The following is a 22917-nucleotide window of genomic DNA, read 5'->3' on the forward strand; positions in this document are numbered from 1 at the left end:
CTGGTCAGAGGTTTAATTAGGGAGTATCAGAGTAAAAAGCCAAAATACAAATGCATGGCAGACTTTTCAGATATTATGAGAGTAAGAAACCTTTTAATCACTTTCCTTGCACATCACGCTTATGTGTAGCTTGTGCTGGTTTGTCACATAAGATCCCCCAAAAATACATTGAATTTTCCTGTCCTTAACATGGCAGATTGTGACAGATTTAAGGATTATGAATAATCTTGCGAGAGCAATCTACGGCCGATTCTAAATTAGACTCCAAGGTGACGCTGAATTTCACAGTGTCAATAAGGAGTCTTGGCATCAGCTGCTGCCACCAGCTGGTCAAAGTGCCGACCCAATCAGCTGGGTCAAACCGGCTAACGAGCCTTCACAACAGAGCTGTCCGTACGGTGACCTGCAGAGCGGCCTCAGCCGCTGCAACAGCTCCGATGACTCTCTCCTGCAGAGGCTGCTACAATGCACACATACAAACATGTTCTGCAGCGTTAAGCACAGCAATGGTGGGTCTCTCTCTCTCTTTCTGCTGAGTCTAACTGCAGGACAAGAAAAAGCTCTCAAGGACCCATTTCTGTTTCCTTTCCCTCTGTTTTGTGCTGACAGCCTCTCAGGGTGAGGTGGGTGTTTGAAACTCACTGGCTTCGGTTCCGTTTTTCCTGATGGGGCATTCGGCCCATGGCAGAGGATACTGAAACGACTGGAAGAAATAGAAGATGCTCCAGCCGATAATGACGTTGTAATAGAGGCCAACAAAGCCGCAGACCTGCAGAGACAACAGAAAGGCACGTTCATTTAACGGCACGCAGCGTGTCGAGGTGAGGCAGGGCACACAGACACACACACAGCAGCAAAGAGCAGCTTAAGACGCGGCGCGTATGAATTATTGAGCTGCTTGCTCTCTCTGCCAAGCCTGTGGTCCTCAAAGAGGCGGTATTTATAGACGCTGGAGCTCCCTCTGCCACATCCGAGCTGCCACACGCCTCGCTGCCCTCGGACACGCATCCACATCCCCTCGTTTGCATTAGACTGATGAAATTCGTGTCGGGATGACTGGCACACAGAGGAGAGTCGCTGCCTGAGAGACTCGGGTGCCGACAGGTTGTTATAAGCGGCTGATGATAATGTGATGTGGACAAGACGGGTCAATACTGCTGATGATGAGGAGGACAGACTGTGGCACAGATCAGACCTGGAGGTTTTCTTAAAGCAACTAGAAGTCATTTGGCTCAGAAGGAAATATTCTACAGCAGGATTGATGACTCTGTTGTTTAAACACAAAAGAAAATTGATGTCTTTATAATATGAGGATCTTTAGGTGATTTAAAAGTCATTAATAGTTTTCCTATTATCTGACAAATATTATTTGAACTAATGATACTCTTAGACTTTCTGGCTGAAAAATAAGATGAAGTAATTGATACATATATATTGAAAATTAAATATAATTGTCACTAAAACCCATGTTTATGTACTTTTATTAGTTTGATGTAATATTCTAATTTAAAATATAAGTGGAACATTTTTAGATCTAACAGAAACAAAGACTTACAAACATCCATCTGTGAGTAATTAATCTCTATCGATCGGGTTTCACTTGGTGACAAAGTTCCTAAAATAAATGGGCTTTTAACATTCTGATTTACTGAATGGGTCTGTGTATTTTAGCCACTATGAGTTTTGTTTTCAAAGGTTAAAAATATTTTTGCCAGAGTTCAATATTTTGTAGTTTTATTTTGTATTAATGTTCATTTTTCTTCTTTTTTTTTACTCCACTATTAAAAAAACGTGCATTGTGACCCGCATGCTGCAGAATGACCCGGTCCAATCCAACCTGGGTAAACGTGAACTGACGTGATAAACTCACCATGAGGCTGGAAACGCCGATGCCCCCCAGCTGAGGGTAAACGTAGTTCCACACCCCGATGCTGCCACGCCTGATCCGCTGACCGACTGCCAACTCCAGGAAGAACAGGGGGATGCCGATGAGGAGGAGGAGGATGAAGTAGGGCACTAGGTATGCACCTGACAAAGAGAGCACAGTGGGAGGAAACATGGCAGCATGTTTATTTATATAACGGTTTCAATGTGGTGAAATATGAAGCCTCTTTTAAAAGCAGCAGAGGAAACAATGTCTGCTCTGTTCTCTCCTCTCCCTTTTATTTGCTCTAATATTTGGTTTTCTCCCGTCCTCTTTCAGTTCAGCCTCCTCTCAATGCTTCATCATGACCCTCTTTTTCACAGAGGGGGGGGGGGAGAGGAAAGCACAGACTGCAAGTCACATCCAGTCCTGCTTACGTCAAGAAATGAAGAGGAACCATGGCGACAGAAGCATCTGAAGCCAGAGACATGGTTAACAGTGAAAAAGACTTCATTCATGTTTTACCTGATGCTGACAACAGGATCAGCCTGACGGAGAGAGCAGGAACCAAAGCGAACAATGAATTATGATATGACAGCCATGTCTCTAATACAGAATCTTCTTTCAAATCTCTACTGGAAAGGCATAATGAACAGATGCAAGGTAATATGTGTCAATAAAAAGATAAACTACAAAGATCTTCTTACTGGAAGCCATTTATCGTCAAATCCACACATAAATTAAATCACCTCAGGTAAGATACTAGTGTTAGAGGTTGGTTGAATACAAGAAAATAGTCTTTCAGACAACCTTTTAATCTACTACAGAATATTTTGCTTCGATTTGTACAAATTTAAGCAAAAAAAAACAACAACTTCATTTTCTTTACTTCAACGCTGCACAATATTCTCATCGCAATATCAATAAGTGCAATACCGTAATGACTTATTACATCTTGGCTGCAATGTTACTGACATTCAAAGTAAATCTATGCTCTGAATGCCCATTAAATGCTGGGTCCGATGAATGGACTCATTTCTGCTACTTCAGTTCAATTTTAGCATCTACGACACGGAAACGCCTGGAGAGTTTGCAGGCACTTTGTGACGATCACATCAAAATACAAAAGTAAGCAAAATGTGGGTTAATCTTAATGTCACACACTATTCAGAAAAATAATCACGGTTACTGGTTTTACACATTATTCAATGTGGTTACATGTCACCATAGAGATCCACGTGCTAAAAGTTGCTAACAGTGTCATATTTTGCGTTCTGGCACAACCCAATGCAGCTGAAGTGCAATATTTTACTGCCAAAGTTTGGAGAGCAGGAGATTCTGACAATGACTGGCTAAATGGAGGGGCTTAAACACAGAGGAGGAGGATCAGCGGAGAGAAATGTGTGAGTAATTGTGCTGATGACAGCTGTGACCTGACAAACCAGGGCTGATATGACAGAAAACTGACACAGAGAACATTATCTGAAAAAAATAAATAAAATTACTCAACACAAACTCAAAGAGCCTGATATAACATAAGTCCCAGGTACAATATGAGACTGCTGACGTGAGATTACAGAGGGATAAAATACTCAAAATCTTGAAGATCATGAAATATAAATGCTTTTGTTTGATCAGTTACACTCATATTAAGAGTTGCCTGGTCCAACCAAGGATCGGGATCACAAGAAATGAAATATAAAGTCTTTAGAAAAATCACAGTTTTATCAGGATTTTCTGTGAGACTTGAGCACCTGTTGTTTCCATTAAAAATGTACTAAATCTCAACTATCAGTGGAAATAACACCAACAGAACTCCAACAGAGGAACCAAATCAAACCACGAGAGAAACAGAGATCTGGGTAAAACTGACCTTTTGCCATTTCACATCTGTTAATATTTCGTCCCTGTAAGCAAACCATTGATGAACTTCTCCATGTCAGTTTAAGACAAAACAGGGTGAAATGAAACATTATTGCGTGCTTTCTTGCAGCGTCGTCCTGACAGTCATAACAGAGACAAAGACAAAATAACAGCCGCAGGAAATTGATCAAATCTAAAAACTCATAAAATGGATCAGATCAAAATGTAAAATAACATGAAATGTCCAAAACTTTCATACTTCTTTGTTGTAAGATTACTTTAGAGGAGCATCAGCAAAAACAATTCTCTATTACAAATCAAGTTTTGACATATTTTTGGTGAAAATAAGCTGCCTTGCTAAATGGTAACGTACTTTTAAAAGTACTTAATATGTAGATTAATTTTAATTTCTGCCATAAAGTTAAACTGAGCGTCAACTTGACTACAAACAGGCATCAGAGAATCACCAAACAGCACAAATTGTTTTCCTTATCAGCTGAACCAAGGAGGACAATAAAGCTTCATAAACTGAGTCATCCTTTAGATTGGATTACCCTTAAATCTGCACAGAAATACATTCAACGGCTCAAATCTGTACACATCAGGCTCTAAGACACATTTAATGCAAACCCTTCCCACACAAGAAATCAACAATGTCTAAAAGCCCAAAGCATTTGTGTTTATTCTTGAACTTCCTTCTTAGTCATCATCCACCTTCTCATTTCATTATAATAATAGTAAATCAAGCTGCCAAACACAAGCTGCTGAGAGAGCTTAAGGAACCATAACAGACTGAGGCTTTCTCAGCTAAAATTTCTCTGCTTCCTCTTCTCAGTGAGGACTGAACGCCTAATCCCATCGCTGCTGAGGGCGCATGTCGACTAATTCAGACAAATGCTGCAGAGCCTGCAGCTCTGACTTGGTAGGAGAAGTTTGCTGTCTGTGTGTCAGGTGTGATTTCCAACACACAAACAGCCAAAATGGTTCCTGTTGACTTTGTCTGGAGCAAAGTCTTTTTGCATCGTGTTACAGCGAATTCATGCAGTCTCTTCTAGGTCTCGGTATTAAGTGAACTACCAGCTGGACGCCTGAACTTAGACCCTCAGCGACTGAGAAGTCTGCTTCTGCTTCAGACAACTTAACCAACATCACACTATTGGATCTGTAGAAAACACATCGGTCTCAAAGTGGAGGCTTCAAATGTAAATATGTTTAACTGTGAAGTTGCGAATACTGTAAATTACATCTTTCAACTAAGTCAGTTTTAACAACAGTGAGACTTGCAAGCGCCACAGACTCCATGCACTGAATGAAATGCAATAAAATTGATTTTTGATTGATTTTTAGCTGATTAGGCTTATTTTAAAATTCACCAGTCGTCATTAAGCTCATTTAGAAATCCTTCATTTCATGTTTTGATGGATCTGACACTCTTTTTGTACTCGATAAGTTATTTGCATTCAAACATTTTTATTTAGTTGTTACTATTTTGTAGAAATGAATTTTCTGTCATGAAATGGTGTTGTGGTGGTGGTGAGGCAAACGCAGCAGACCCAGATGATGTGAGATGAGGAGTTTAATGGAACCGAAAAAACACAAAACACAGTCCACAGACCTGGCAGCACTGCTGAGCGGAAGGCTGAAGCTCACTACAGGTAGCAACAGGCGATACGAGGACTCGACATACACTTACGTACACAGACTGAACTCAGACGTAGCAAGACGTAGACGCAGACAAGGATCCGACGAACACAGACACACACAGGTGACGCTAAATACACAAGAGGGTAATCAGGGAACGAGACACACCTGGGAACTAATCAAGGGAAGACAGGACAACACGGAGACTCAGACACACAGGAAACTTCAAAATAAACACAGGAAAACACAGAACACAACAGTACCCCCCCCTTAACGGGCGGCTCCCAGACGCCCAAAAACTGAAACACAACAAGGGTGGGTGGAGGGGAGCTGGACGGGGGGCCAGAGTCTATGGAAAAAGAACGAAAAACAACCTATCAAATAGGCGGAGACACGAGGGTCCAAAGTCCAAAAAACAAAAACAAAACAAACCCAACTGGGTGGGTGGAAACGCAGGAAGCGGGAGCCACGGAGGAGGTCAGGGGGCCGACCTCGGCGCAGGAAGCGGGAGCCACGGAGGAGGTCAGGGGGCCGACCTCGGCGCAGGAAGCGGGAGCCACGGAGGAGGTCAGGGGGCCGACCTCGGCGCAGGAAGCGGGAGCCACGGAGGAGGTCAGGGGGCCGACCTCGGCGCAGGAGGCGGGAGCCACGGAGGCGGTCCGGCGGCCGTCCGCGGCGCAGGAGGCGGGAACCACGGAGGCTGTCCGGCGGCCGTCCGCGGCGCAGGAGGCGGGAACCACGGAGGCTGTCCGGCGGCCGTCCGCGGCGACGAGGAGTCTCTAGGACCGCACGGCGGCGGCGGCGAGGAGCACAAGGAGTCTCTGGGGCCGCACGGGGGCGGCGACGAGGAGCACAAGGAGTCTCTGGGGCCGCACGGGGGCGGCGACGAGGAGCACAAGGAGTCTCTGGGGCGCCACGAGGCGGCGAGCACAAGGAGTCTCTGGGGCCGCCTGCAGGCGGCGGCAAGGAGCACAAGGAGTCTCTGGGGCGCCGCGGGCGTGAGGAGCACAAGGAGTCTCTGGGGCCGCACGGGGCGGCGATGAGAGCACAAGGAGTCTCTGGGGCCGCCGGGCGGCGGCGAGGAGCACAAGGAGTCTCTGGGGCGCACGGAGGCGTGACGAGGCTGTCTCGGGAAGCACTAGGAGTCTCGGGAAGCACTAGGAGTCTCGGGGAAGCACTAGGAGTCTCGGGAAGCACTAGGAGTCTCGGGAAGCACTAGGAGTCTCGGGGAAGCACTAGGAGTCTCGGGAAGCACTAGGAGTCTCGGGAAGCACTAGGAGTCTCGGGAAGCACTAGGAGTCTCGGGGGAAGCACTAGGAGTCTCGGGGGAAGCACTAGGAGTCTCGGGGGAAGCACTAGGAGTCTCGGGGGAAGCACTAGGAGTCTCGGGGGAAGCACTAGGAGTCTCGGGGGAAGCACTAGGAGTCTCGGGAAGCACTAGGAGTCTCGGGGAAGCACTAGGAGTCTCGGGGAAGCACTAGGAGTCTCGGGAAGCACTAGGAGTCTCGGGGAAGCACTAGGAGTCTCGGGAAGCACAAGGAGTCTCGGGGGAAGCACTAGGAGTCTCGGGGGAAGCACTAGGAGTCTCGGGGGAAGCACTAGGAGTCTCGGGGGAAGCACTAGGAGTCTCGGGAAGCACTAGGAGTCTCGGGGAAGCACTAGGAGTCTCGGGGAAGCACTAGGAGTCGGGTGCGCCCGGCTGGGCGAGCGGCGGCAGGAACGAGCTGGGTCGCCCGGCTGGGCGAGCGGGCGGCAGAACGGGAGCCTGGTGCGCGGCTGGAGCGGCGGCAGGAACGGGCTCGGGTGCGCCGGCTGGAGCGGCGGCAGGAACGGGCTCGGGTGCGCCGGCTGGAGCGGCGGCAGGAACGGACTCGGGTGGCGGAAGCGCTGCTGGCGGCTCCGGCCGCGGAAGGTCTGCTGCTGGCTCCGGCTGCGGAGGGTCTGCTGCTGGCTCTTCAGGCGACGGAACGGGGGTGGTGGATCGGGAGGACAGAGTCTTGGGTCTGGGAGGCAGCGGTTCTCCAGCCATGACAGCATGCGCTGCCTCACGCTCCCACTCTGCCTCCCTCTGCAATGCCACCAGCTCAGGAAGCGGAAAACGTGGAACCCAGTAATCCAGCAACAGACCCAACCGGATGGCGAATCCAAGCCGTCTTGTAGCAGCGTACGGCTTGGACATGGCAGCCTCATACTCGCGTATGGTCTCCGTTAATTCTTTTATTTCCTCTGGGTCCATGATGGTAATTGCGTGCCTCACCGTTCAGCTTGGTCGGATCCTTCTGTCATGAAATGGTGTTGTGGTGGTGGTGAGGCAAACGCAGTAGACCCAGATGATGTGAGATGAGGAGTTTAATGGAACCGAAAAAACACAAAACACAGTCCACAGACCTGGCAGCACTGCTGAGCGGAAGGCTGAAGCTCACTACAGGTAGCAACAGGCGATACGAGGACTCGACATACACTTACGTACACAGACTGAACTCAGACGTAGCAAGACGTAGACGCAGACATAGGATCCGACGAACACAGACACACACAGGTGACGCTAAATACACAAGAGGGTAATCAGGGAACGAGACACACCTGGGAACTAATCAAGGGAAGACAGGACAACACGGAGACTCAGACACACAGGAAACTTCAAAATAAACACAGGAAAACACAGAACACAACATTTTCACTTTGATATTGATTTTTTCTTTTTTTGGATAATTTCTTTTGTCAATAAAGGTCAAATTTTGTTGATGGTGACTGATTTCTAAAAGCAAAAACAGGCTAACACATGCAGGGTTTTCCAGGTACACATGCTTTTAGTCACTGTAAGACGTCTGATAGAATGTTATTGAATATTACCAACTATTTCATTATTGATTACTATAACAGATCAATAACTTGCTTAACTCCAGTTGAAGATCCAATTTCTTCAGTTTCTTTCAAAGACATTCATTTTAATAAGCACCAGGTTAGCTTATTTATGGTGACATCCTAGTAAAGACGCCGCCACTAAATTGTGAATTAATTGTGATTAAACACATTTTTGGTTCAGTTTTATCAGACACACCTGGGCTAAATCACTGCCAATCAATAAATTCTTAAAATAGAACAAGTCCAACAACTTAAGGAAGGCATCAATCCCCCCCCCAAAAAAAACAACAAACTCAATCTGTCCCACCGTAGCTGTAACGATCAGAGCTGAGGACCCGAAATTTCAGTCAGACACAAAGTTAAAGAAACAAGCCTTTAATGAGGAATCAGGATATGGGACCGGCAACCCCCAGTAACAGGACAGGAGCTTCTTCTAGAGGTGTAGTGGGAGGGAAAAACACAGTCTAGGTAGCTTGTGACAACAAGCAGTCCCTTGGGGTTGATCTGGGAGAGGGGTCAGGATGAAAAGGCAGTAAGAGGTAACTTATCTGAGGAACAGGCGAAGATCAGTGGTCAGGGTACAGCAAAGGGTCCAGCACGTGCAGGCAATTTCAGGTGGACAAATCCAGGGGCGAGGCAGAGGCAGAAGTCAAAAAGCAGAAACAGGGTCACGTCCGGAAACCAGAATCCAGTAGAAAATCCGACAAGGGCTAGACAGGGCAGTAAACTCCGAGAGGCAAAAACGTGGTCAGGTACAGAGGAAACGCTGGATATCTACTCACACAAAGGCTTTCAAAAATCTGGCACCGTCTGCCTGCCTGAGGGCTGAATATAACTGCTGGTGAACAGGTGGATGACATGAGCCTGATTGTGCAGCAGCATGCAGGTGAGCCAGATGAGCTGATTGGAGAGGTAAGGGCTGAGGAGGAAAACAAAGCAGGCAGATGGGCCAGAACACATGACAGTACCCTCCTAAGGTCCGGCTCCCGGCCGGACCTCTAGGTTGGTCAGGGTGGCGGCGGTGGAAGTCCCTCAGGAGGGTCTTGTCAATGACAGCGTCCAGGAATCCAGGTCCGTTCCTCTGGTCCATAGCCTTCCCAATCAACCAGGTAGTGGAGGCCCGTCCCTCCTCCTGGACGGAGGATGCGGCGAACCGTGTAGATGGGGTCTCCATCCAGGAACCGGGCGGGAGGAGGGGGCCTGGGCGGGCTCAAGGCGAGGCACGGTGTAGGGCTTGACCCGGGACACATGGAATGTAGGGTGAATTCTCATGGAACGGGCAGCTGTAGGCGGATCGCTACCGGGTTCACAATCTTTGAGATTGGGAAGGGACCAATGAACGAGGTGCCAACTTCCGACTCTCCACCCGTAGGGGAGATCCTTGGAAGACAGCCAGACCTTCTGGCCAACCTGGTAGGTTGGTGCAGGAACCCGGCGATTGGCAGACCTGGATTGCACCTCTGATGTCTTGATCATGGCTTTCCTTGCCCTTCTCCAAACCGTTGGCACCTCATGGCCGCAGCATGAGCAGAGGGTACTTTAGCCTCCCTCTCCTGAATAGTGAACACTGGTGGCTGGAACCCGTGGACAATGTAGAAGGGTGAAAGACCAGTGGAGCTTGAGGGAAGAGCATTTAAGGCCTGTTCCACCCATGGCAGGTTGTGTGACCACCTTGTGGGGTCAGCGTCACAAAGGATACGGAGTTTGGTCTCAATCTCCTGGTTAGCCCTCTCGGTCTGTCCATCAGTCTGGGGATGGAAACCTGACGACAAACTGACGGATATGCCAAGCATGGCACAAAACTCCTTCCAAAAGCAGAGACGAACTGAGGTCCCCTGTCTGAGACAATGTCCGTAGGAGCCCATGGAGGCGGAACACCTCCTGTGCCAAAATCTCCCCCATCTCCTTTGCAGAAGGGAGTGTCTTGAGGGGGACCAGATGGACCATCTTAGAGAATCTGTCAATGACGGTTAACAAGACAGTGAAACCATTAGAAACAGGCAAACCAGTGACAAAGTCCATGGCAATGTGTGACCAAGGGCGGGATGGGATGGGAAGGGGCCGCAGCAGTCCTGAGGGTGGGCGCCGAGATGACTTGGCTTGACAGCATTGATGACAGGCCGTAATGAATTCCTTAACATCCTTGGTTAGGGAGCTCCACCAGAATTGAGACTGAACAATCTGTAAGGTTTTACTGATGCCTGGATGACAAAACAGACGGGACTTATGGCAGAACTTGAGTACCTTGGGAACCAGGTGTTCTGGGACAAACAGTCTGTCCGAGGGGCATGAGGCTGGAACCAGTAGGTCTTGAGTCGCCTCCCTGACCTCCTTCTCCAGCTCCAACATGGTCACCGTCAGCCTTACTGAGTCAGGGAGGATGAAACCTTCTGCACCACTTGCCCTCAAATCAGAGGATTCACAAATTCTTGACAAGGCATCTGGTTTTGTGTTTCTGGTCCCAGGTCTGTAAGAGAGCGCAAAATTAAACCGTCCAAAAAACAGAGCCCACCTCGCTTGTCTGGGATTGAGTCGTTTTGCTGCCTTCAAGTACTCCAGGTTCTTGTGGTCTGTCCAAACGAGAAATGGGTCTTTGGCCCCCTCCAGCCAGTGTCTCCATTCCTCAAGGGCTAACTTAACAGCCAACAGTTCTCTTTCCCCCACATCATAGTTACGTTCAGCGCTGGATAAAGTCCTAGAAAAGAAAGCACAAGGATGAATCCGACCATCAGAGGTTCTCTGACTAAGGACAGCACCTACCCCAGTGCTAGAAGCATCGACCTCCACAATGAACTGCCTTGCAGGGTCAGGGGACCGAAGAATAGGAGCAGTGGTGAACCGGGACTTCAGTTTAGTGAAGGCCTCATCTGCCTGTTTGCTCCACGTAAACTGGACCTTGGACGAGGTAATGGCATGAAGTGGAGATGCTACTTGGCTATAGTTGCGAATGAAGCGCCGGTAAAAGTTTGCAAATCCAAGAAATCTCTGCAACTGTTTGCGGTCATTGTGCGTGGGCCATTCTGCAACAGCCGAAATCTTAGAGGGATCCATGATCACCTTGTCGGGTGAGATTATGTAGCCCAGAAAAGAGGTGGTAGTAGTGTGAAACTCACATTTCTCCGCCTTAACAAAAAGGTGATTCTGGAGAAGACGAAGAAGAACAGATCGAACATGGCACTTGTGGGAATCCAGGTCCCGAGAGTAGATAAGAATGTCATCCAGGTAGACAAATACAAACTGCCCAACCATATCCCTCAAGACATCATTGACCAGAGCTTGGAAGACCGCTGGTGCATTGGTTAACCCGAAAGGCATGACCAAATACTCATAATGACCAGTGGGGGTGTTGAATGCGGTCTTCCATTCATCTCCTTCTCTGATGCGAACAAGATGGTATGCATTGCGCAAGTCTAACTTTGTGAAAAACTTGGCTCCCTGAATCTGATCAAAAGCCGAATTCATGAGGGGAAGAGGATACCGATTCTTAACTGTAATGGCATTAAGGCCCCTGTAATCTATACATGGCCTTAGAGACCCATCCTTCTTGCCAACAAAAAAAAACCCTGCACCAGCAGGAGATGAGGATGGCCGAATGATTCCAGCCTTGAGGGAGTCCTCGACATATCTCCTCATTGCCTCGTTCTCGGGAGCAGACAGTGAATATAAACGCCCTTTAGGGGGTGACGTACCTGGAAGGAGCTCAATGGCACAATCGTAGGGCCTATGAAAGGGAAGCGCAGTGGCCCGGGACTTATTGAACACCTCCTTCAGGTCATGGTAATCAGATGGCACCCTGGATAAGTCAGGGTAAGTCTCCTCAATGGCATTGTCTGGAACAGAAGGGGTGCAAGCGGAAAGCAAACAAGTGGCAGAGCAGGACTTTGACCAGCCCAAGATCTCCTTGGCCTGCCAGTCGATGTGAGGGTTGTGTTTCTTAAGCCATGAGGCCCCCAAAACAATGGGTAGTTGTGGTGATTGGATAATAATAAAAACAATCTCCTCCTTATGATTACCCCCAAGCGTCAGACTGACCTTTTCTGTGATGAGGTGGGACGGCTAATAGGATGTCCATCCAAAGCCAGAACATTATGGATCGATGGAGTAGTGAGGAGTTTGATATTTAGGCCCTTGGCAAAAGACTCATCCATAAACTCAGTATCAGCTCCTGAGTCAATGAAGACTGATACCTGGTGGGGGATGGAGGAGACCACAATGTTAGCAGAGAAAGAAAATGATGAGGAGATGGACCAAATACTATGGCTCAGTAGCTCTCTCCTCTCATCTACTGAGCCTGACCTTTTAACGGACATTTGGCAGCCATGTGACCCTTGCCTCCATAATAAAAACATAAATTAAACTGCCTTCTGCGAACGTTCCTCCATGGAAATCTTTGTTCTCCCCAGCTGCATCGGCTCAGGATCTGGTGCTTCAGCTGAGGGGAGGGGGAAGCTTGGTGCTTCGGAACGGGGGCCCGAGTAGCAGAATGGAGCAGATGAGCCCCCTCTGTGACGCCTCTCCCTTCTCCTCTCAGTGAGACGAAGATCTATCCTAGTTGCCAAGTCCTCAAGGTCCTTGAGAGATTTAGGATAATCTCGAGTGGCCAACTCATCCTTGATATCTTCACTAAGACCTTGCATGAACACATCCATTAATGCCTCCTGATTACTGTCAGCAGATAACAAGTGAAAGTCAATGATATAAGAAGCCACGCTCTTACTTCCCTGTTTTAAGGAAAGTAGGCCCCTAGCTGCCTCTCTCTCAGGGAGGATGGGGTCAAAAACCCTAATCAGTTCCTTAGAAAATGCAGAGTAGGTCAAACAGGAAACTGATTCATTCTGCCATTCTGCTGTACCCCACTGTTTGGCCTTGCCGGACAAAAGTGAGATCACAAAAGCTACTCTTGAACGTTCAGTAGGGAAAGAGGAGGGCTGCAGCTCGAAGTGAATCTCACACTGCGTGAGAAAAGCACGACACTGGTCAGAGTCTCCCTTGAACAGCTCAGGAGGGGTCAGACGAGGCTCCTTAACAGCAGCAGGCTGGAACGCAGGGCCCATCGGAGCTGGCTGGGGAGGGGCCTGTGGTTGTGCCTGCTCATGAGAAGGAGACATGTCACGAAGCATGGTAATGATTTCATTCATGCCCGCATTAAGCCGATTAATTGAATCGTCAACATTGGTGCGCCACTGTTGTGCTGACGAAGAGTCCATCTTTAATGGCCAGATTTTTCTGTAACGATCAGAGCTGAGGACCCGAAATTTCAGTCAGACACAAAGTTAAAGAAACAAGCCTTTAATGAGGAATCAGGATATGGGACCGGCAACCCCCAGTAACAGGACAGGAGCTTCTTCTAGAGGTGTAGTGGGAGGGAAAAACACAGTCTAGGTAGCTTGTGACAACAAGCAGTCCCTTGGGGTTGATCTGGGAGAGGGGTCAGGATGAAAAGGCAGTAAGAGGTAACTTATCTGAGGAACAGGCGAAGATCAGTGGTCAGGGTACAGCAAAGGGTCCAGCACGTGCAGGCAATTTCAGGTGGACAAATCCAGGGGCGAGGCAGAGGCAGAAGTCAAAAAGCAGAAACAGGGTCACGTCCGGAAACCAGAATCCAGTAGAAAATCCGACAAGGGCTAGACAGGGCAGTAAACTCCGAGAGGCAAAAACGTGGTCAAGATCGTGGTCAGGTACAGAGGAAACGCTGGATATCTACTCACACAAAGGCTTTCAAAAATCTGGCACCGTCTGCCTGCCTGAGAGCTGAATATAACTGCTGGTGAACAGGTGGATGACATGAGCCTGATTGTGCAGCAGCATGCAGGTGAGCCAGATGAGCTGATTGGAGAGGTAAGGGCTGAGGAGGAAAACAAAGCAGGCAGATGGGCCAGAACACATGACAGTAGCTTTTTATGTGGCCCTCATTTACACAAAGGAAATTGGCATTTTCAAGGTAAAGCAAGCGATTCATCATTTATTGTTCTACAAAAAGAAGAATTCAAGCCCATGTGTTGAAAAAGAAAAATACAAAAGCCGATGTCACATTTGACAAAAGAGACATTGTGATGATCTCCAGGAGTTTTGGGAAAGTTTCCTGGCGGCATTTTGAAAAATTTGTGTTGCGATTAAATCTGACGTAAAGCTATCAGAGCATTTCAGATAAAGGACGTCGTGCCTGCAGCCTTACGGTGGTAGTTTGATCATCTGCGGCTGTTTTGCTTCTTTAAGACCCGGGCAACTTACAACTGATGGACCCGCCAACGCAGTGTGGTCTCAACAGTAAATCCTGCAGGATTTCAGTTTGCTACCTTAACCTCAAGCACACCTGGATTGTGCAGCAGAACAACGATCCAAAGCAAATTTGGGAAAACCAAGATTATAAAAAGAAAATTAAGGTTGGACTTAAATCCAATGAAGTGGATTTGGAAGCACTTTAGACGGTCTGTTCATGTCTGATAATTCTCCAATTTAGCTAAATCAAAATAAAAAAATCTAAAATATTAGTGTGCTCTTTATGAGAGGATGTTATTTTCTTACTGGAACTATTTATTGATTGGCTTAAGTCTCTTATTCATGGCTTCTTTCCACAGATATCTATTTTCACTCATCATTCATGGGAAGCCCTGACTAAAAACTCCATTATAGTGACATTTAAACAAGAAAAATATCTTGCACCAATCAAAGGAAACAACATTAACAATTCTCTAAATATTAGTCGTATGGTACGTCATAATTCATAAACAGAGAAAACAGTTTTAAATCTGTGGATTTCAGGAACACAGTAAAGGTCTGTCCTCCTTTAAGTGAAAAGAAAAACTCAATCCATCCTCACACTGGCCCAGTTCCTGCAGGATTGTGAGAAGAACAACTTAGAAAGTCATATTTCAGATTTTCAGGACAAATATTACATATTGAATATATTTCAAATAATAATTTTGTTATGCAAGATCCTCCAGAGGTAAAACAGATCACATTTTTAACTGTTTGGATAAATAAAAAGACTTTCAGAGTAGATAGGAAGTTGTTTTCTGTTCTGGTTTTGTATAAAACAAAACTTGCAGCGTATAATTATCCTGTTTTAGTTCATCTCAGTAATATCAAAACGTCTAGTTTGTGCTTGGGTTTCTTAATGGTGACTTTTTTTTGTGTGTAAACAGTTTATTAAACAAGAGTTACATTTCCTGTAGTTATTTAAATGCCTCTATGATCTGTTGCGAATTACCTTGTAAAACAAATCAGCAGATCATTGGATTTACCACTTGTCATAAATATGTGAGCATGTTAAATCAAATCAAAGCAGAACAAACAGTTTCAGGGCAAAGATGCAGCACTTTAAGGAATTAACCCGGAGATTTAACCAGAGAGTTAAAGTGTTGTCTATGGTTGAATCTCGTTCAATTCATATTAACAGCCTTAATTTGACATAGCTGGGCTCTTTAGAACCTGAGCCAGAACCAGAAAGAACAAAACTACAGTCTACTGGCTAGGTTTGCTTATTTAAAACAGACGACAAACTCTCACACATGCAATCATCCATTTACCTCCACCGTTCTTCTGGCACAGATAGGGAAACCTCCAAACGTTTCCCAGACCAACCGAGAAGCCGACCTGAGCGAGGATGTACTCCAGCTTGTTGTTCCACGCCGGCCGGCCGTCCTCGGCGTCCTGCTCGGGGAGCAGAGACCTTACTGGGGCGGTGGATCCGGGACTCAGACCCATACTCATCTGACTGCTCTTATAGTCCATGGGGTGCTCCAGGGACAGAAGGTCAGCCACGGACTCTGTGACCGGCTCATTGCTGTGCTCCCGCTGAGTCACCTTGGTGTTTTTTGGCATGGCTGCTGGAACAACAGAGCTCCTTCAGATGGGAGGCTGACGACGGGGAACGAAGAGGAGAACGTCCAGCAGCAGAGCAACCAAGTCGGAGTGTGTAGAGATGAGAAAGTTGTGCTTTTCCTAAATCTGTGAAGAAACATCAGAGGGCACAAAATGTTATATTTTGCACAAAAAAGTTTATTTTTAAGAGGTTTAAGTCTTATATTGCTAATTTGAAAGTAAACCAGCATGACCAAACCTTTGAGCTCAACTGAGACATTTGCTGTACCACTTTATCTTGGAAAATTCCCAGGTTTTACAGTATTGCCTTTTCTTGAGCTCGGTCAGACTTGACTCCAGCTAGAGAAAAGTCTTCCCACATCACCATACTGACACCATCCTGTTTCACCATGGACAAAGCACATTCAGGATGTTTGAGGGCTTCAAAAAACAGCTGGACTCATGCTGAGACTCAGAGACACGAAGGTGGACTTCATTGACGTCTGAAGACAATTAGCTGCTCTTGCGACATGACACAAGGTATGGAAAAATGATTAAATAACAAACAATTACAAAAGACCTTCTAACACACATATGTCAGAGTCAAGGCCCGCGGGCCACATCCGGCCCGCGAGAAGATTTTCTACGGCCCCTGGGATGATCTTGATTTATTATTAGAACCGGCCCGCAGCAAGCCGGCACCCCGTCTGAAAAAATGCGAGATGCACCCCCCCCCCACCCCCCCCCGTTCGTTCCTCACAACGCGCGCATCCGCTTACGAAGGCTTGGGCCGGTCCGCTGCACTAGACCGAATGCGTCATTTAAAAAAATCTCAATGAACATTCGATCAGTCCGGCCCTTGGCTTGTAGCTAAATTTTTTATTTGGCCCTCCGTCCATTTGACTTTGACACCCCTGTTCTAACATAAGACATATCTTTCACAGGAGATCAATTATGTCTGAAAGTCCAGGATATGTGTTCTTATTCCTAACATTTCCTCACCAGATCACTAATTTTCCAACCCCAACTCGTCAATATATGACGAGTCGGGTGTGAGAATGTGTTGAATTTTCTGATGAACCAGTGATTGGGTCTGTCTCATAAACATTGCACAGCTGATTAATGACTTAACATCTTAAAATAAAATATGTAAAGTATAATCCTACTTATGAAAAAATGTCTAAATGAAATGAAATGAAAAAGCAGATTTTGACTGAAACAATTTAAATGAACAACAAGCAGTTACGTTTCTTTTAAAATCTGAATTATTTTTAAATGGCAGCACTTTCTGTAATCCACTTCATTACAGCAGATGAATCTCCCAGACTGAATTACAATCCGCTCCACAGTAAAGCCCATTATACCAGAGTTGAGTCATGTGAACAGCAGTGAATGGTCTGTGTGTCTTTCAGGAGAATGCAGCACAACTCAACTAAACCCTCTGAGCACAAACTTAATCAGCTATTAAAGACATTATGTTTTTCTTATCAGGAGCTGTTACACGTTGTCGACAGGTTTTTTTTTTATTATTACTGTGTGAAACAATGTGACGTTCTGGAGTAATGTTGAATGTCTACGAGTTGAGAAAAGCATGATGGGTTTTCCGTGGTATTTGGATATAGAACCTTATCTACTTAACAACAAAAGAGACACTGTAATCGATTAGTTTTACTGTCCTACATATATGAGGATTTCACAGCCATTAACTGATTAAACCAGTAATCCACTGGTTTAGCATTGGTCTTTCAATGGTTCCTACATTCATTCATTCATTGTTGCTTTATTATGTTTCTTTATCGCTCTATATTTTGGAGAGACAAAAAAAGGAAAATTGAGAATCATTTTACTATTTGCACAGAACCACATTTAACAAAGTAAATGTACCGTTAACAAAATCATGAAAACGTTGTCCAGGAGTTTCTGTCCCGGTCTGAGATACAGATGGCTGCTCTGAAAGGAGGGTAAAACCTGACTGTTCACAGATTGTGGTATTCAGGCATGTTATTGGAAAGTTTAGTGGAAGTAAAAATCTCCTTAAGCATCAGGAGAGACCGATAAAGAAAGGCCATTAAAGATTGTAGAGGAGACTGACAAAGTGAGGACGGAGTTGATGCTTTGAAAGTAATCACAGCATAACATAATCAATGTGTTTAGAAATTAAAGTTTCAATTTTTACACTGAATTGGTGAAATATGTTTTTGATGGTGTTGTAATTAAATAATATGCGCCTGTATATTCTAATTTGGAAAATAAAAACAATAATATGAAATGAAAACTGGGACAAAATCATTGCAGAAAATCTATGGATTTCCACTGAAAACAGAAACAGAGCTTTTGTTCCAATGTCTCCTCTCATCTGTCGTTAAGCTTGTGTTAAAACTCACGAAAGAACCCGAAAAAAATCCCAAGCTCCAAAATATCAAATGCACATGTTCAGCTCCAACATTATACATTTGAAACAAGTGTTTGAAATGTACAGGGAGCCACAAAGAGTAAAGCTGAGGCCTCGTTTGGCTGTGAGACGTTTTGCTCAAGGGCAGAGGAGAAAAGTCAGAGGTGTTTGATCTGAAGACAAGGAGCTTAATTTGAAAACACATGCAGCCGACAGATATCTGAGCCCAGATTCCAGTCAGAGTCACTCCTTCAGAACGGTAGCCTGACGTTTGAGGTCGTCTGAGGGGCTGAGCGAGCAGCTCACGCATCACATTCCTCAGCAGTCACGACACGCACGTGACTGCGAGGCAGGGCGCACGACGCACAGTCCAGGACTGCAGCCCACAACTACTACACTGATTCATCCACAGGATCCACGTGAAGAAAGAGGCTCATATTTTATCTGTGCATTGTTCTCAGACAGATGAAAAAATCAGGAAAGTGGGCCACTACCCATAATGTAGAGATTGGGTATGAATTATCAAGGGGTCCTCTAATTCAGAGGTGTCAAACTCAGTTTCATTTTGACTCATATCAAAACTCTGAATGTTCTTAAAGGATGATTTTAATGATAAAACCCACTAACCTGTTAAAATATCAGGTCCTCCAGAATTTTGTGATTGTTTTTGGAATCAAAATCACAGTTAGAAATTTTTGCAAGGAAATCTTACTATATTTGAATTAATCTATGATGTTAAATGTGACTTCTTATGACTCGCTGTATCAATCATGGACTATAACTTGGCATCAAGTAAGACTGAGGCAGCAGTCTATTAAACCCAATGTCTTTGACCAATTTTGAAAAAAGATTTGCAGTAAAATAAATAAAAAAAAGAAAGTGATATTTGCTGATTTTGTGTGAATTTTGCAGATTTGTAAAAAACTGAAGTTACTTATTGATGTGATTTTGAGTCTACAGGGCCACATAAAAAGCCACGGCGGGACAGATTTGGCCCTGGGGCCTTCAGTTTGACACATGTGAAGAAAAATTGAATTATGTTGAACAACTGAACAGGAAAGAAAACAGAAGGTCCAATTCAAGCAATGATAAGTTTCCAATTTCTCAAGTTATTGTGCAACTAAAGACAATAAAATGCATCCCATTGATGTTATGCACCACTGTGCAACTTGCACTCAATATAAACATAGCTTATATGTTGCAAAAGCCTAAACTAAACACTACACAGTACCCTGAACGCACCATCCCAAGTTGACACATGGTGATGGCAACATAATGCTGTGGGGATGCGATGCTTTGGCTGGAGCAGGGTCGATGGTCAGAGGGCACATGCAGGGTAATCCTTGTGGAGAACCTTTTAGAGAATGTGGCTTCCAGCAGGAATACAAACCCAAACATACAACCAGAACCAGGAAGGAATGCTTTGGATCGAAACATATTAATGTCTCAGAATGGTCAAGGTGTACATGAGCAACGCTGTTAGAAATATACCCCAAAAAGCTGTTAATGTAGAGAACGGTGGGTAAAAAATTGACAAAAGGGAAAGAACTATCATTTTCCTTCCACTTCATAATGATGCACTACTTTTTGTTTATCTCATGAAATTCCTCTAAAACATATTGAATTTGTGGTGCTAACGTGACAAAATAAAATTTTAAAAATAAGTAAACAACAGGATATAAATACTTTTGCAAGCCCCCCAAAATGTTTCATCTAGAGGGTGGAGAGGATTGTGCCAAGGACTCCAACAGGCTGATGTGCCGCTTCATCTTCCTTCAGCTACATCCCCGAGTTTCCACAGACGCCCCCTGGAGTTGATGACGCAACCAAACAGGTTCCTCATGACGCTTTGCTCCACTTGCATCTGCTGTTGTTGCCTAGCAATTTGCTCTTTCTGAAAAATTGAAATCCCATCTTCGCAGCATCAAAGCTCCTCTACGTCTCTCTCTCTCTCTCTCTCCCTTTCCCACCTCTCGTTATCTCAAACGGTCAGACAATGATACATCCCCCGAAGAATGGCCGCAAATAACAAGAAGCTGCATATGACAAAAGTGAAGTGTGTGTGTAGGGGTGTGCGTGGGTGGGTGGGTGTGTGGAGGGGGAACGTAGAGTAGGTGATGGATCTGCAGTCGCGTCTTTTTCCAATATCTGTCAGGGAGGCAGCCATCACGCACGGCCCATCTCATCTGTTAGGCTTTTTTAGATGTGAACCAACTCCAGGTTGAAAATGGAGTCAGTGTAAATCAGACTGTTTGATTGGATGCTGAACTGAATGTTAGAACAGGACAACAGCTGACTGAGAAGATCCAGCCGTCAGTCAGGCGAGTGCTGGAGGACAGATTCCGTACGTGGAAACAACCTCCGTCAAGGTCAAAGTAAGCCCCTAACAGCGATGCAAGTCAACATAAAACTGAGCGTCGGAGAGGGAGAATTGATCAGCATAAGCGTTAATGTAGTGGCCGTATAACTGGGCTGTTCGTCAGGTGAGGAGCTGAATGCTGCCACTCCTCTGTCTATTGATATGACCCAAAGCGCCTCGCGAAAACTATAATACACACAGAAAGACTAAATGATGAACAGAAAATAGGAGAAAATGGAGCACACTAAAGATGTGGATTAGTTCTTACCTTCTTTGCGGTTTGCGGATCGGGTCGGTGTGGCTGCATAAATCCTGGGTGAATGTATGCTGCGTTCATTCATCCACCGTCTCTGCATGCAGCATTTCTACGCGCTGCTAGATGCGAACTCAACAGAGAGCCTCCAGCCGCGCGCAGCACACGGTGCGTAAAGTCTGACGCAGGAGCTCAACGCCAGCCACAAGTTCCCTCGCTTAAAACTGCGATTAGCCGGCCGATCGCCTCAGTTTGTCTCACTTCTCCTGTCGGATGATGTTCCGGATGCTCTTCTAACGACTTTCTCTCACTCGCGCCTCTGATTTCCACGTGGTGTTCAGCCGTGTTGTGGGGCGAAATAATAATAAAGATAAAAAAAAACAAAAAAACAACATTACTATGGAAAGTCACGACGAAGTCTGACGCAGGTTTGACTCATCCGCCCGTGCGCACGTCAGAGACTGATCCAAAAAAAAAAATCAAACAAAAAAACCCGTCTGCAGTGTTCACGGGATGTTAGGATAATGAGAGGATCGCACAGGTAGTCTTAAACCAGGTGCTTAAACAGTCAAAAATATTCTCTCCCTCAGATCTGTTACGTGCTCATGATGATGTCTGAACGATGTATTCATGTACCCAAAAGGCAGGCTTGATAATCTCCAATATAATAAGCCTGGGTGGTAGCACAACTTAATGGCCGTTTCTCAAGCAGAGATAATACGTGGCAAAGTCATTTTTCTCCCTGACACCATGCCCTTGGCTCTGCACACTCTGCCTGATTTATTAGACACATGTCTGCAAGGACCCGTTTCACTAAATGTTTTTGTTTTTTTCCCCCAGATATAATCATCCACATCATGGTGATCGTTATTAACTACAGTGCTGTTAGTCAACCTCCTCACAGTCACTGCAACCACTCACACTTTCTAAAGTCTTTTCCAGTTACAACTAACTCCAGTTTATTTTACTGGAATTTTTGTGATACACCCAGACAGAGTGATGAAAAGGAAAATAACTCCAGATTTGTAGATTTTTTATTTTTTTTTAAAGAAGAAATCTTACAAAAGTTTGCCTGTTTCTATGTTAATCTTTGAAGGCCTCTGAGGTGAAAGCTGGTGTGAAAAAAAATTAATCCCCAAGTTTTGTTAAAAGCCATGCAACGGACACAGCAACTATATAGAAAAAGGTTCAATAGTCAGATGAGAACAAATTTGAACTATTTATGGTCTTTAATGTGCTTAATAGTGCTCATCAGCCTGAACACACCATCAACCAAAAGAAGTATGGTACTGGCAGTTTTTCTTTTGGCAGGGGCAAGGAAAGTGGGTAAAGTTGAGTTTGGATGGAGCTAATTACAGGGTGAAGCTGGAAGAAAACCTGATAGAAATCTTGAGACTGTAGTAGAAGATCACCTACCAGCAGGACAAGGAGTCAAACACACAGCCAGCGTCATGTCAAATGGTTAAATGCATGTTAATGTGTTAAGATCTTCCAATCAGTCACAAAACTGATGTTCACAGATTTTCTTCATCCCATTTGACTGCGGTTGAGCTACTTTGTACCACAGGGACAAATAATTTCCAATGAATTAGTAATAAATGTGCCTTGGGCAAAACAATGCCTACATTTCACCTTAGGAGGACAAGAGCCAGTTTATTGAAACATTACTGACCTTAGATTACGTAAGTGTGTTAAAATGTCGCAAAAGCAAAATGTGTTGAAATGCCGAGGGTCTGAGTTTAATATTTGAGCCGAAGTCACAAATGCTTGAGATGAAGAGTAGAGAAGAAGAGTGATAATTTAACATCTGCTGAAACAGGAGTGATCATTTTCTTTGTTTTTTAATCTTTTTATAAGCTTAGCGTGCAGATGACATG

The 22917-nt window shown here is 45.4% G+C and overlaps 1 protein-coding gene across 1 annotated transcript in view; it reads right to left on the reverse strand.

The window, feature by feature from the left end:
* The window catches only part of slc6a17 (solute carrier family 6 member 17), a 28630-nt gene extending 7130 nt beyond the window's left edge, over positions 1–21500 (reverse strand). The window contains exons 1-4 of the mRNA XM_044127292.1: positions 21056–21500; positions 15763–16183; positions 1871–2028; positions 643–769 (exon numbers count right to left, since the gene is read on the reverse strand). Coding sequence (XP_043983227.1) covers positions 643–769; positions 1871–2028; positions 15763–16057 — 580 coding nt within the window. The 5' untranslated portion in view covers positions 16058–16183; positions 21056–21500. The remainder of the gene's footprint in view (positions 1–642; positions 770–1870; positions 2029–15762; positions 16184–21055) is intronic.
* Positions 21501–22917: the final 1417 nt, after the last annotated feature.

Source organism: Gambusia affinis, linkage group LG01 (genome assembly GCF_019740435.1).
Source record: "Gambusia affinis linkage group LG01, SWU_Gaff_1.0, whole genome shotgun sequence".
Taxonomy (NCBI): domain Eukaryota; kingdom Metazoa; phylum Chordata; class Actinopteri; order Cyprinodontiformes; family Poeciliidae; genus Gambusia; species Gambusia affinis.